Genomic DNA, 13,619 nt, shown 5'->3' with positions numbered 1-13,619 from the left:
AGCAGGCTTTGAAATATCTGCAACAGTGTTGAGAAAGAGACTTGAACTTGAATCACATGAGCTCAATTGGTCATTTAAGCTGTTTGATAAAGATCAAAGTACTGGTGGATATCAGGGATACATCAATACCGAGTGTAATGAATAATTCTTGGACTGGCAAATATACCCTGCAGGATTCTCCACATCATCAGCCAATTTGATATGTAGGCAAGAATGAATTTGTGAAGCGAGTCAAGAGATTTTAACAGGTTACATATATGTAAAACTACACAGCAGATCAAAGAAGGGCTTTAAATCCGATATCTGGTTGACCTGCTCGGAGATTTAACCGGTTATGATCCGGCTGAATGGTCACACATCATATCACTGCTCGAGATTTATCCCCGCTGAAGAGCAATTAAGTTGGTTGAACCACAGCGAATGTGTATGTACATATGTGATCCACCGCATGGTTTTCTAGTTCCGGCCCTCTAAATAAATAAAGATGGCGAGCAGAGAAATGACCTCTACAGTAGAATAGGCTATGTGCCTGTGCCTATGAGATATGTGCCTATGAGAGATGTGCCTATGAGAAGGCGTGTTTGAGGTCAGATGAGATTGTTTTAGGTACAAACCAGTCGAAGATTCGAGGAAGATTGATGATGAGGATGAGATTGAAATACACCCCAATGAGAAATATCAGTTTGAATCAGGTCTCAATGTTAAATTTAAATTTCAGTGGGCTGAAACCAGTTGAGAATTAGTGGTTAAGTGGTTAATTAAGTAGTTTTACCATTTAAATTCGAGTGATTTATGTACTCCTATCTCTTCTTTCTTTGCTTTGGATCGCCCTGTTTACCCAAACTAGCTAATTTACTCTTCAAGACCAACAACTCATCAAGAATAACAACAACTCATCATCTCTATCATCATATCATTCATATCAACTCATCATATCAACTCATAACAACAACAACATCATCAACATCAACAACAACTCATCATGTCGACCACAACGCCTACCAATCAACTTCCTCTACCTCACTTTCTCAATTTACCACTACCAACAATTCCGACTAACAATTCTCAATCACCTCAACCTCTTATGTTCAAACTGACTCTTTCTGCAGATCAATTTGCTGAACTGTTACGAGCGGATGGTGAAGTCGAGGAAGGCGAAGAGGGTGGATTACGATTAGAGTTCGAGTCAAGTGGAAAAGGCGTAGGTTTACCTACTTAATCGTCCTTCATTCATTCAACTTTTACTCACTCTCTTCATGATGATCGATTACAGAACCTTCATCTTAGTCCTACTAGCGTTTTACCCCTCGCTTCACCTCGATCTGGCCTACCTACCTCTAATAAGCCAGAGGAGATCTATCAGCATCAACAACAACCCGGTCTAGGTCGTGTACCTCTAACTGGATTGATGCGTATTCCAGTCGGCACTCCCACATTTGAGGTTCATCGTCCACCTCCGCCGCCACCTGTGGTGCCCGTCACTGCCCCTGCCCCTGTAACGGCTCCTGTCCCGCCTCGTCTCTCACCCCCTGAACCCGCACAAACTCGATCTACAGCCATGGCTCCTCCATTGAGTGATCAGCGGCAGAAGGAGAGGCTCGCAGGTCAACGTCTAAAGGAAAAACGAATGGAGGAAGAGCGAAGAAAGAAGGAGAAGCAGATGGTGGTCCTCACTGATGCGCCTGCCATCCCAGTAGCCAAAAAAGGGAAAGCCAAGGCAAAGACTGGTGAGTGATATACATGGTCACAGTACAGGATGCTTTCAGCCCTCTATCAATTGCACCTTCTTTTCAAGGCTGTATGTCATCGGTCTAAGTGTCTAAACTGACCTTCTTTCATTTAGGTGCTGCGAAAAATGTTGTCGATCGATCAAGGTCGAAAGCGCTTCCCCCAAAGCCAGCTACGTTACCTGCAGCACCTCTTCCTATCCGACGAGCTTTGCCCGGCTCCGCAACTGGTAAACAACTTGCTTCGGAGCATAACAATCAACATCTTCACGCGTCTACTGCAAACACTCCCACCATTACTCTCAATAATCCACCTCCACTTCCAGCTATCGACACTTCTGCTCATTCCGCTTCAATCCTACCGCCAGCACCCACTCAAGCTCGCATCCCATCCCCCCAACCGACAACTTACAAGAGGTCTAGTTCTAACAAGCGGGGCAATCAAAAATCAACGCCTCCCTCAAACGCATCGGATGAGACTTCTACTGCCGATAACACCGCCAAGCTCAGCGCAACCACGGCCATGACAAGTCTCTCTGAAGGCAGCGAGTCTGAGTTATCGCGCTCCAACGCTCACCCCGACCCTATGGATCGAGGTCCTCCTAAATCTATCTCATCGGCCTCACAGCCATCTCCATCTGAGCCAATCCGTAAGTCAGTTAGCACGGCGAAACCAGATCTCAGCAAGACTCGCAAAGAACCCCTCGCGGCTCAAGAGTCTTTCCTACCGCCACCACCTGCTCCTACGGTCAAACCCATCAGAGAACCCTCACCTTTACCGCCGGCGCCGATGCCAGTCTCGGCTACTTCATTACCTGTTGCACCTTTGCCGGCCAAGAAGAAAATGGTCAAAAAGGGACTCAATGGCAAACCTACTCAGGCTAAAAGAGTCATCAAGAGTTCCGCTACCGTTCATAGCGATGATGACGATGAAGATGACGATACAGAGAGAGAGGAACAGAGTCGAAGAGAAAGTGATGTGATTAACCGAAGAGCTCCATCCACCCAAGTGAGCACGGTTGCCAAAAAGAGGCGACCATTAGACGAGAGTACGACTCGGTATGATGAGCCATCAAGTCGACCAGCCAAACTGGCAAGAACAGACAGTGGGACTGGATCAACTGGACAAGCTACTCGACGTACGGACAGTCCAAGCGGTCGACTACAAGCTGGATCTGAATGGGATGATCCTCGTCAGAAACGAAACTCTGCTCAACCTATTGCCCGTAATTCTTCTGTGGTGGTTAGGAAAGTCGCGTCTACTTCAACCGAACGAGCTCCATCACCGGCCAACAAACCTTCGACGCAAACTAATATGTCGAATATCAAGAAGAAAAGACCACTTGAGGACGGAGCAGCGAGTGGGCCGGCAATGAATGGAAGTCAGGCACCAGAAAAGGAACCGGAGGTGAGACGATCTCATCCAATGGGAGTTGTTCTACCCACGATCCGCAAGATACAAGCAGCCACAGAAGATGGACGTGGTAGTGGGCAGAGCGATAATGATTCAAAGGATCATCATGGTCCATCGAAAAAGAAAAAGAAGAAACGTACAGTAGATTATACTAGTTCGGAAGACGAAGCAAGTGCTCCTACCCCTCAAGCCGGTCTCAATGGTACCCAGACCAACAATACTCATTTGGCTGTCAAGCGAGATCCATCACCTAGACCACCTCTTGTTTCAGAAGTTTCGTCACAATCTAATGCAACTAAGGCTATAGATGAATCTTCAATAAAGAAAACGAAATCGAATGGAGACCCGATCTTACCAAGTTTCAAACGACAATCTCAAACGGTCCCATCTATCAAGCGAGCACCAATTGAAGATAAACCGAACTCGAATTTAAATCGAACGATCTCATCTTCATCAGAATCTGAACAAGAAGAAATTGAAATTCGAAATTCCAATGGATATACCAAAGCAAGATTACGATTTTATTGGTTAACTTGTCATTATGGATATTTAATTGATAAATTAAATTCGATTAGATTAAAGAAAATCTATGGAATCGGATTAGAAGAGATTAAAGAAATGTTGGAAGAAGTGAAATGTCTTGAAGAAGAATTATCGATTAGAAAACATGCTTTAGAAAGGTATGGTGAATCATTAAAGAATGGTGATGGTCAACGTGGAAAGTAGGTAGTCAATTTAAACTTGAAACGAAAACAAAAAAAGGTTTCAGGAAAAAACAAAAGGAAACTTTATAGGAAACTTTATACCGACTGCGTGTGTTCTTTTTTTTTGATTGGAAACTTTGGATGTGTATGATGAGAGAGAGAGTGTTTGTTCGGTTTCTTTGTATAGTTTTTGTTAGTAGGTTTTCTAATATATATAAAAAATCAAAATTAGTATGTATTGATAAATATATTTTTTGATGGTTGGGCTGGTGTTGGAAAAAATATCTTTTTCTTTTCTTCTTCTTCTTTATATTATGTTATATTTATATATTCTGACTGTTTGGGAAACAGACAAGTTTTCTTTTCTTCATGATTTGTTTTCTATACAAACTTTTATATATATATCTTATTCCCTTTTATTTCATTTCGATTTCTTTGTGAATTTGTTTAGTGGAAATATAAGTTACACTTTTAATGTGTGTGTGTGTGTGTTTGTTTGACCAATTAGTTTAATTTGATGAAGGTTTTTTTATTTTTTTTCCTTTTTACTTTTCTATTCTTTCTTGTATCAAGATAGATTGGTTCTTTTGTGATTCTTTTTTTTTATTTAGTATTACTATGATGAGAAGAAAATCTATGTTGTTTGTTTTTTATGATGTGTTGATGTGTTGTTGAGATCTTTATTACCAATTCTTTTTTTTTAATTTGATGAGAGATCATGAAAGAGCGCAAGAGAGAGAAATCTGATATTGATTTTATCTGGATAAGATTACTCAAATGGAGTTTCACAATGTGATTTAAGATATCAAAATCATTGTCAACTGTTCTGGTTACCTAAAGCTCCCAAACTCATACCAATGCTACCACCCGGGCGTTCTTCTGGGAATGACCGGTGAATTAGCCGACAAAGAAACGATTTCAAAGGAGATAGGATTGTTATTTAACGGGTCGGCATGTTGATACTGAAGGAAACTTTGATGAGGCAAGCTATCTTATGAACACCCTTTTGAACACCTTCTCAGGCTTTACGCTGGTGATTAGTTTGCTGGAAACGAGGCTGGGTGAGATGACGATGTGAATGATTACCCTCGAATCAGTCTTGTGGCATCCCGGTGCATTCATTTTGCAAGTGCAATGTATTATTGAAATTGTCTCTTTTTATCAACTCTTTCATACCAGATTTGAATTACAACATTGGAATCTTATCATGAACAAGGCTTTGAATTCTGCGTGGTGATGAAAAGATCACGTGAAGAGTCAAGAAAGAGGTCTTGGGTAAGATAGATAGATCATCTGTGCTCAAAGCTATCAAAAATATTGTGAGGCGAGAGTAATGTATCAAGATCGACAAGAATTAAATTTTCACATATATATCTCTAGTAACTTAGGATGTCTTTTCATTAAGATGATTTTTTCGATTTGATTCACATAGATCAATGTAAAGTGAACTCAGGTGAGTAAATCCATTGCTTTGAAATCATTTGGGCTTAAACAGATGGTTTCTCCGTTCTTGAGATCAATGATGACAGTTGATGTGGAAGGGTCGTAAAAGGTTCAACGTTAAGATGATAAAGAAGAAACTGCAAAGAGAACATAATATAGAGATAACAAATGTAAAAAAAACTCAATAGAAATAAAATTGTTTGATAGATAAAAACAAAGAAGCAATCTTCTGATGATGAAATCGAGTCATAATAATAAAGTCATCTTTCAATCACTAAATTCCTAAATGTAAACTACCCTGATGTTGGTCATAATGGTTTGACTTGAACATATCTTCTACTGAAATGAAAGGGAATTCATTAATACCAAGTGTGAAAAATTAAAGATAAAAAGTCGTCTCAAAAAACCAATTTATCACTTACGTTGATCTAGGATGATTTAACTGAGCTAGCCTTTTCGGGTTGACGAGTGACAGGTTCATCGACTGCCACACAATCGGCATTGGAAGAAACACAATAAGGCTTTACTCCCAAGTCGAAATCTGGTTTGGCGTGTACGACTAATGTTCCTGGTGAAGTAGCAGATTGACCAAGAGAGCATGTAGCAGAACCAGATCCAGTTTTACCACCGGTTGGATAAAACTTGGAGTCTGCTCCGATAGTCGCTTTGATATATTGACCCGAACAGACTTTCCACTGAAATGAGTTGGTATTGATTAATATCAGGTGTGAAACTTATAGATAACAAGTGGGCTGAAGGTCCATTATAATTATATACTCACCTTATTTGAGGTTTTCTCAACCTTTTCAGGTTGACGAGTGACAGGTTCATCGACCGCCACACAATTGGCATTGGAAGAAACACAGTAAGGCTTTACTCCCAAGTCGAAATCCGGTTTGGCATGTACGACTAATGTTCCTGGTGAAGTAGCAGATTGACCGGGAGAGCATGTAGCAGAACCAGATCCAGTTTTACCACCGGTTGGATAAAACTTGGAGTCTGCGCCAATAGTCGCTTTGATATATTGAGCCGAACATACTTTCCACTGAAATGAGGAGGTACTGATTAATATCAAGTGTGAAATTTATAGATAACAAGTTGACTGGAGGTCTATTATAATTATATACTCACCTTATTTGAGGTTTTCTCAACCTTTTCAGGTTGACGAGTGACAGGTTCATCGACTGCCACACAATCGGCATTGGAAGAAACACAGTAAGGCTTTACTCCCAAGTCGAAATCCGGTTTGGCATGTACGACTAATGTTCCTTGTGAAGTAGCAGATTGGCCAAGAGAGCATGTAGCAGAACCAGATCCAGTTTTACCACCGGTTGGATAAAACTTGGAGTCTGCGCCGATAGTCGCCTTGATGTATTGAGCCGAACAAACCTTCCACTGAAATGAGGAAATACTATGATCAACGACCAAAAGCTGCTAATGTGTTTAATTTATTCTAAATAACTCACCTTGGTCGTATTTTCAGACTTGACTTGAGCAATGAGGAGTAAGACTACGGCAAAAGCCAACGTAGACAAGTTCTTTTTTTGCGAGGCTGACATCGTGTTCGAGTTCGAATGGTCCCTATATAGACATCATGAAAGTGTTGGGTGATAAATTGTAACAGAAATCGAGCAATTGGACAAAGGTAAATATTCGAAACCAGATGGAATCATGAAGCAATCATGCAAAGAAAACTTACCTGAGATATTGGTCAAAGATAATGTGAGGCGATGAGGAAAGGAAAACTATACGAGTAAGCGATAGAATCAGATGCAATGATGAAGGTGATGACAACAACAAAAGGTGCAACTGAAGCCTCCTATTTATAGACTTTGAGATGATGTTGACCACAGACCCACCATCTCAAGACTCACAAATCCTGTGATCTGGAATGATGCAGATTGACCTATTTCTATTGGGAAGACCAGCGTCATCTCCAACACGGGAATCGAATTCCCATTGATGAACTGCTAGCATTCCATAGGCGTAACTCATCCTCCGTGAGCTTAGGGCTGTCCTCGTAGTTTCGTTCATCAACGCCATATAGTGATCCGAAAACCAAAAGTAAAAGAAGCTTTTCCACTCCATCTGTCAATTTATTTCCACTTGGATGAATCTCTCGAACCCCCCGACCCATCACATCAGGCCTAGGCGTGATGACCAACATCCGCGAACAATGAATTGTTCATATACCATTCGTGTATTCCAATGGTGTCATTACATACTTCGTATCTGAAGTGTTGCTGTCAGACAGCAGTTACTAATGTTCAAATTGTCTTCAATGTGATGGTCAATCATTCCTTTGTGCTGATATCTCCTACTGAAGAAAAAAATCTTTCTTCCACCTACATCAACCTTAATGACCATACATAAATGGCGGTCAAAATCATTCCTGCAGAGCCGTGAAGAAAATGATCCCACTACATACCTGTCAGGTATATCGTAGATAATTAGTGATGCTCCTACATAAATCCAATCTTATTCCTTGCTTCAAGTAGTTGAAAGTTGTGCATACAGCTCATGTTGAGCTCTTCAGATATTATTGATAAAACTTGCTCACATGAAACTGCGATGCTTGCCAGCACTTGCTCCTGGCATGAAGAGTGTCGCTGATGCTCAAGATGAGCCGCATCATGGAAGCTTGTGTGTGAAACAAAACCTTGATGTAGGGTACCACAAAGCACAAGCTGCATTCGAGTGCTGTCTGTGGCAGTCATTTGATCATTTCAATTGGGTACGTAGTCTTGGTCTTGGTCCTATGTACTCGGCCAAACAGGCGTCAAGCTCGCTGGGCGGGTAGGATGCGCACTGCGCCGAGTATAGCCTGGTAACCTGGTTCATTGCGATTCATTTGAGCAACGCAGCCTGCTCAAGTTGAACCCAATGCGGTGTAAGTGTATCTATCACGATGGTATGGATCAGACTCGCATTCTGGTCGGTTTGGAACTTGGAATGGTAGTGAAGCCGCAGAGGGAGGCAGATTTGTGTTAGAGTCATGGTTGACTTTGACTGCTTCCAGTTTTCGTGTTCTTCCGGGTTTTATTGTCTCACACCCTGCATCCAACTTACCACCAACCCAACAGTATATCCGATTTAACAGTCGAGTCTCTTCTGCAGCATAGCCTCCTTTCGAGCTCATCAAATCCGAACGACCCAGCTTACCGTTGAACATCATCATGCCAGACGGTGCTCGCTATACTTTCAGACCCTCACCTCGAGTGATGCTGACATCTACGGCACCCAAATGTCCGACTTGCGATCGCTCTGTTTATGCTGCCGAGCAGGGTAAGCGTCTTTTTAGTCACACATCCTATGCCTATCTACCGATTCTGATCTTTTTGCGACATTTTGCTTTTTTGACCATCGATAGTGATGGGCCCTGGCGGCGCACCGTATCATAAGCCATGTCTCAAGTGTACTAGTTGTGGGCGTACATTGGATGCAGTGAACTTGTTCGAGCATGATCATGTCCCTTATTGCAAAATGTGCCATTCTAAAGCATTCGGAACTAAAGGTGTTGGTTATGGCAATGCTGTCGTGGGTGAATACGAGATGATACCCGGTCGCACATTATCGCCTGCACCAACGTCGCCTAGATCGCCGCCATCTTACCAAGTGGCTAAACCATCAGCAATATCATCACCTTCGTCTCATCACTCCCCCGCCTCTTTCTCACTCGATCCCGATCGATCGGCAAACTTTTCTTCACCGCCAAGCGATGCCTTTAACCGGCTAAGTCTTCATGGCAATTCACAGCATGTCTCAGTAGGAAAAGGTCTACAGAAAGATAAGAGGCTCATTAAGGATGATGATTTCGATGCTCCTATGTATTCACCTTCGCTTCGGCCCCAGACCACCACTCGCGACATCTCACCACCTCGCCCAAACAATGACCACATCCTGGGTTCCGAAATCGATCCTACGGCAAAAGGACATCAACCCATACTTAAGCAAGTGGCGGAAACAGATGATCAAGATCAATCGGATTCGAGTGACTTTGAGCCTCCTGCGATTCCCTTCCCGCATATAATTGTCAAATCCGCTGGCTCCTTATCTCGTAATTCTTCAGTTGGTACCCCCGCACGTCCCGAACCAACCGAACACCAACGCTTCAAGCAAGACAGGCCGATCTCATCCCAGACATTGCAGCGATCTGCCTCTACCACATTGGTTTCGCCACCCAATCTACCCCCAAGAACTTCTGCAAGACTACTCGATCAGTCTGGGCCACCACCACCAACTCCACCCAAGACTAGCAGTGTCAAGTCTTCACATCAGCTTACTTCCAACTTTATCGGAAGATCCGTAAGCATGAGAAATCCAACCTCTTCAAGTCCATCACCGAGCAAATGGTCGATCAAAACTGCCTCGCCACCGGCTACTGGATCACCTTTGGTTCTCAACCTGAGCTCTCAAGATGGACCAAAAGTTTGTCCAAGGTGTTCAGGCACAGTCTATCACGCTGAGCAAGTTTTAGCCTTGGGAAAGAAATGGCATAGTGAGTGAAAGAACCAGAAAAGTTTGGTGTTCAGTCTTCAAAAATGACCGCCCTACTAAACCTATCTTTTTGAAACAGAGCGATGTTTGAGGTGTTGTAAGTGTAGTAAGGCGTTAGATGCCACTATGTGCGAGAGAGATGGAACACCGTATTGTTCGAGGTGTTATGATCAAGCTTTTGGAATAGAATCACAGGGCTTTGTGGTGGTACGTCATTTGACTCAAGTTGGATCTCAGCACACAAGAGATCAAACAACTAACATTCTTTATAATTCTCAGCGACCTGGTTTTGTTGGACGTTGAATTGCGCATGATCTTGCAAAAACCAGAAGCAAAGCGCGGCGCACAGGGAGCAAGCCAAACCTGTTGATTTACTTGAATTTAGATATATATAATGTTATACTTGAAATTTATTTAACAACTGCGGTCTGTACACTGAAAGTAAGATGTATTCTATCGAATAGCATGTTTTTTGTTTTTCTTCTGTCTGTTTAGTTATCTTATTGTCATCTTGAGTCTTCTCTTGAAATGTATGTTATCTATTCACATATAAAGTCAGCTGTCCTCTGACCCTCGTCTACAGTATTTTCAAACTCTCGCAATAGAAGCTCAGTGTCTCTTCTTGCCAAGCGCTCCCCGCAGCAGTCTACCAAAGTTCATCACTGATTTAATGTTTCTCTTGTGTGACTTTTGAAAGTTGTCCGAAATCAAAGGGACAAGCACTTGACAAATTTGTTAGTGAAGATAAGGATATATCAAGGTGGGATCTTAATCCCAGAACAATGATGAGACTTTCCTCATATGAGATGATGTATCAATTGGTTTGATGCTAAGTAGCTTACGAGCCAAGTTACTTTCCATGTTCCATGTAAGCTTATCAGAACGATGATGGAAAGCAATATTTGTCTAGTTTGGTGTGAATGCGAAAAATTGCGGTGATTACGCACTCTCAACATGATACCATGTTGGATTTCAATCAGGCTAAGCTTACGATCATGAGAGCTAACTATGAATGAAGTGGTATAAGCAGCTCACTATTGCGATCTTGAATAAAATGGCCTCATCACTCATTCCATAGAGGCTGAGCCATGGGTAACTGTTGATCGAGATCTGAAATAAGCCAGGTATTGAGGTTAACATCGCGACTTAAAGAGGGAATGACGTAATTGATCAAACATCACAGCCTGATGGTCATTGACAATCAAAGGAATTATTTTAATTTGATTCTTACAAAGTCAATTAAAGCAATTGTGGTTAGTGAGTTCTTGATCTTGGACACATAGGAAGCTGAAGGTAACACGCTTTCTTTTCATAATAATAGCCTTTTTGATATCTTGATCATCGAGATTTCCATCGGTAATTTTGCCTAATCCGTCTTACAATTACAATCATCATCATCATTGACACCGTGATGCAGTTGGAATTATTGCCCGAAGGTATCCAGCCAGATCGAGATGACCATTGACCATCGAAAAACCAATAAATATCTGGTGGAGAATTAAAGTGAAGGGTTCGAAGATTAATGTTTAACCAATTTGAGAGTGATGTAACATTTGTCATGTGCAGAGTCTAAATCATTCAACTTATGTATTTCCTTTCTTCAGTCCCTGCTTTCCCTTCTTTTCCCCTCGCGATCGCTACAGTTTCATTCTTTGGATGCTCTCTGCCAAGTGACGTCTTTGATGAACTTGATTTGAGCTTTTTCATCAGGCTTGTGATAAACTGATCTTTGTTTGCCTTATAAAGAGTCATCTGTCTGTCTTCTTCTTTTCTTTACCTTCATCCCAACCAAACCTCCATCAAAAACCTCACCTCCAATCAAACTTCACTAAAATGTCTGCCACTGTAGTCAACATCGCTCGAAAGTCAGTTACCAACCCTTCTTGTGTTGATCGTTACAACCATAGCTAAAATCCTTCATTTTCTCTTGCTTTTCAGATCCGGCTCTTTACTTCCACTTGGCGCCATCATAGGTACCACTATCATCACTGCTGGTGTTTGGGGTGGTTCATGGCTTCCAGTATGTGCCCATCTCTTCAGGCTTTCCTTTCTTCACTTATTAATCAATACTTTCCATTTGTTTTTAGACACGTGGACAACCAGCTGAACGCGCTTTCGCGCCTGTTCAACAACCTTGGCAAGTCAAGAATGAGCGTGATGCCACCAATAAGGTTCGTACTTTCCCTTCCTGAAGACAAACAAATGACCCAATGCTAATCTATCTATTTTGTATCGTTTGGCCATCCTTACTAGGACCGAGTGGCTCGCTACAAGTACTTGTACAAAGACCAAGTTACTGGTGAAATCAAGGAAGCGCCACCGGCCATCAGCAGTGGTGTCTACCCTGTTAGTTTGATTCAATTCTACAAGTGCCGATTAAACATGACGTTCATTTCAACTAACCACTCCTTCCCTCTGTTGCAGATCAAGAAAATGCCCACTGAGTTACACGGGCGCTTCCCCGCGGCTCGACATGATGCCGATTGATCTCTGAACACCTTTGTTGATTGAGATCGTATAGCGCACATAATTGATTTTCGTTATCGTTCTTTGTGACGCTATTATGAATTTTTTAAAATCTTATCGTAAGAATCGATTGTATTTTTCTCCTCTTTTTTTCCTTTTCATCTTGCACTTGTAGCATGTACTAGTAAAACAAAAATTGTTAGCAATTGAGTCGTCTTTTCATTATGCAGATTGAGGAAATTGACGACTTTGCCCCATGCAGCACATATATACTAGTGATTTGAATGTGTTGTCTCAAAAGTTGTCCGTTAGACATGTCCTGACTGAGGCGAGTAAGCATTTGGGCTTCACCAAATGAGATCAGACATGCTCAGCCCCCAAACTTGATGATCAAGTGAAAGACATAAGCTGACGATGTAGCTTGTGTGATGTTGTATCTATCTAGCTAGCCACCATCAAAAGACCATCACTATCTGCACTAATCTTCTCTCCAGGTAAGAGCATCCACTATGGGTGCGTTAACGATGTGATTTAGCGTTAGAATAACGCTAAAATCCAGACAGGTCTACTATGGACCTGTTTTAGACATGCGGTCCGTACGACTGCGTCAAATCTTGCACTCCCCTTGTTCAAATCTACGCAAGCCTACGACTTGATTTATCGTAGACTTTTGGCGCATCAAATTGGTCAACAGCCATCAAATGATCTATCTGTATCCATCCCACTCTGCACTCACCACCTTCAATCAAAATCTTCCCTCGTCCCTCAAAATCACAGCTTGTTGATGGTAGCTGTTTACTCTGAATTTGCTAAAAAAAACGCATTTTGTTTTAAAAAAAAGTGATTCCGTGCGATTGATTTCACCAAGATCGAGCAAGATGTGAGAAAGCTCGATGCTCATTGTCAACACCTGAAGCCATCATTTTGGTTCTTTCTGGCTACCAAGGTAGTCATCATCATAGAAGTGAGCTGGGTGAGGTGTGGTAAGATACTTCAATTCAAGTCTCGACTTTGCCATAGCGTGTATAGTGTTCTAAGAACAGATTATCGTAGTTAAATCCTACGTTACATCATCCCATAGTGGATTTCATGCGGTTAACAACTTAGCTACAACACGCATGATTAAATTTTGCGATCAGGACCGCAAAATTTACGATAAAACACCCTCAACATAGTGGATGCTCTAACAACATCCATTGGAAGATGAAGCTTAGGATAGTTGTAGCCACTCTTTTGTATAGTTCATTGTTTGAATATATATTTTACCAGCCCTCCAAATCTTTAGCAACTCAATCATTTGAGCACTTTATCAAGATAATTTTCAGCCTGTCATTGGAAATTGACATGCTTTTCTCACAATGGGACTGC

The 13,619-nt window shown here is 41.9% G+C and overlaps 4 protein-coding genes across 4 annotated transcripts; 3 read left to right on the top strand and 1 right to left on the bottom strand.

The window, feature by feature from the left end:
- Nucleotides 1–861: 861 nt before the first annotated feature.
- Nucleotides 862–4,547, top strand: MELLADRAFT_117711 (uncharacterized protein; the record flags this gene model as incomplete). The annotated part of the gene is made up of 3 exons (XM_007414879.1): nt 862–1,201; nt 1,274–1,727; nt 1,844–4,547. The coding sequence occupies 3 exons, from the start codon at nt 983–985 to the stop codon at nt 3,865–3,867; spliced, it is 2,697 nt and encodes an 898-aa protein (XP_007414941.1).
- Nucleotides 4,548–5,108: 561 nt separating this feature from the next.
- On the bottom strand, nt 5,109–7,170 carry MELLADRAFT_72911 (uncharacterized protein; the record flags this gene model as incomplete). The annotated part of the gene is made up of 6 exons (XM_007414829.1): nt 5,109–5,627; nt 5,711–5,983; nt 6,070–6,333; nt 6,420–6,683; nt 6,755–6,869; nt 6,988–7,170. The coding sequence occupies 4 exons, from the start codon at nt 6,845–6,847 to the stop codon at nt 5,717–5,719; spliced, it is 888 nt and encodes a 295-aa protein (XP_007414891.1).
- A 1,078-nt stretch (nt 7,171–8,248) lies between these two features.
- Nucleotides 8,249–10,336, top strand: MELLADRAFT_49983 (uncharacterized protein; the record flags this gene model as incomplete). The annotated part of the gene is made up of 4 exons (XM_007414880.1): nt 8,249–8,573; nt 8,659–9,786; nt 9,865–9,992; nt 10,065–10,336. 4 exons carry the CDS (start codon nt 8,465–8,467, stop codon nt 10,086–10,088), a joined length of 1,389 nt encoding a protein of 462 aa, XP_007414942.1.
- A 1,224-nt stretch (nt 10,337–11,560) lies between these two features.
- Nucleotides 11,561–12,573, top strand: MELLADRAFT_117708 (uncharacterized protein; the record flags this gene model as incomplete). The annotated part of the gene is made up of 5 exons (XM_007414881.1): nt 11,561–11,650; nt 11,724–11,805; nt 11,873–11,956; nt 12,039–12,131; nt 12,210–12,573. 5 exons carry the CDS (start codon nt 11,619–11,621, stop codon nt 12,270–12,272), a joined length of 354 nt encoding a protein of 117 aa, XP_007414943.1.
- Between the last annotated feature and the right edge of the window lie 1,046 nt (nt 12,574–13,619).

Source organism: Melampsora larici-populina (genome assembly GCF_000204055.1).
Source record: "Melampsora larici-populina 98AG31 unplaced genomic scaffold MELLAscaffold_46, whole genome shotgun sequence".
Lineage (NCBI taxonomy): Eukaryota > Fungi > Basidiomycota > Pucciniomycetes > Pucciniales > Melampsoraceae > Melampsora > Melampsora laricis-populina.
The sequence above is the reverse complement of the archived record's forward strand: the minus strand, read 5'-3'. Positions and strand labels throughout refer to the sequence as shown.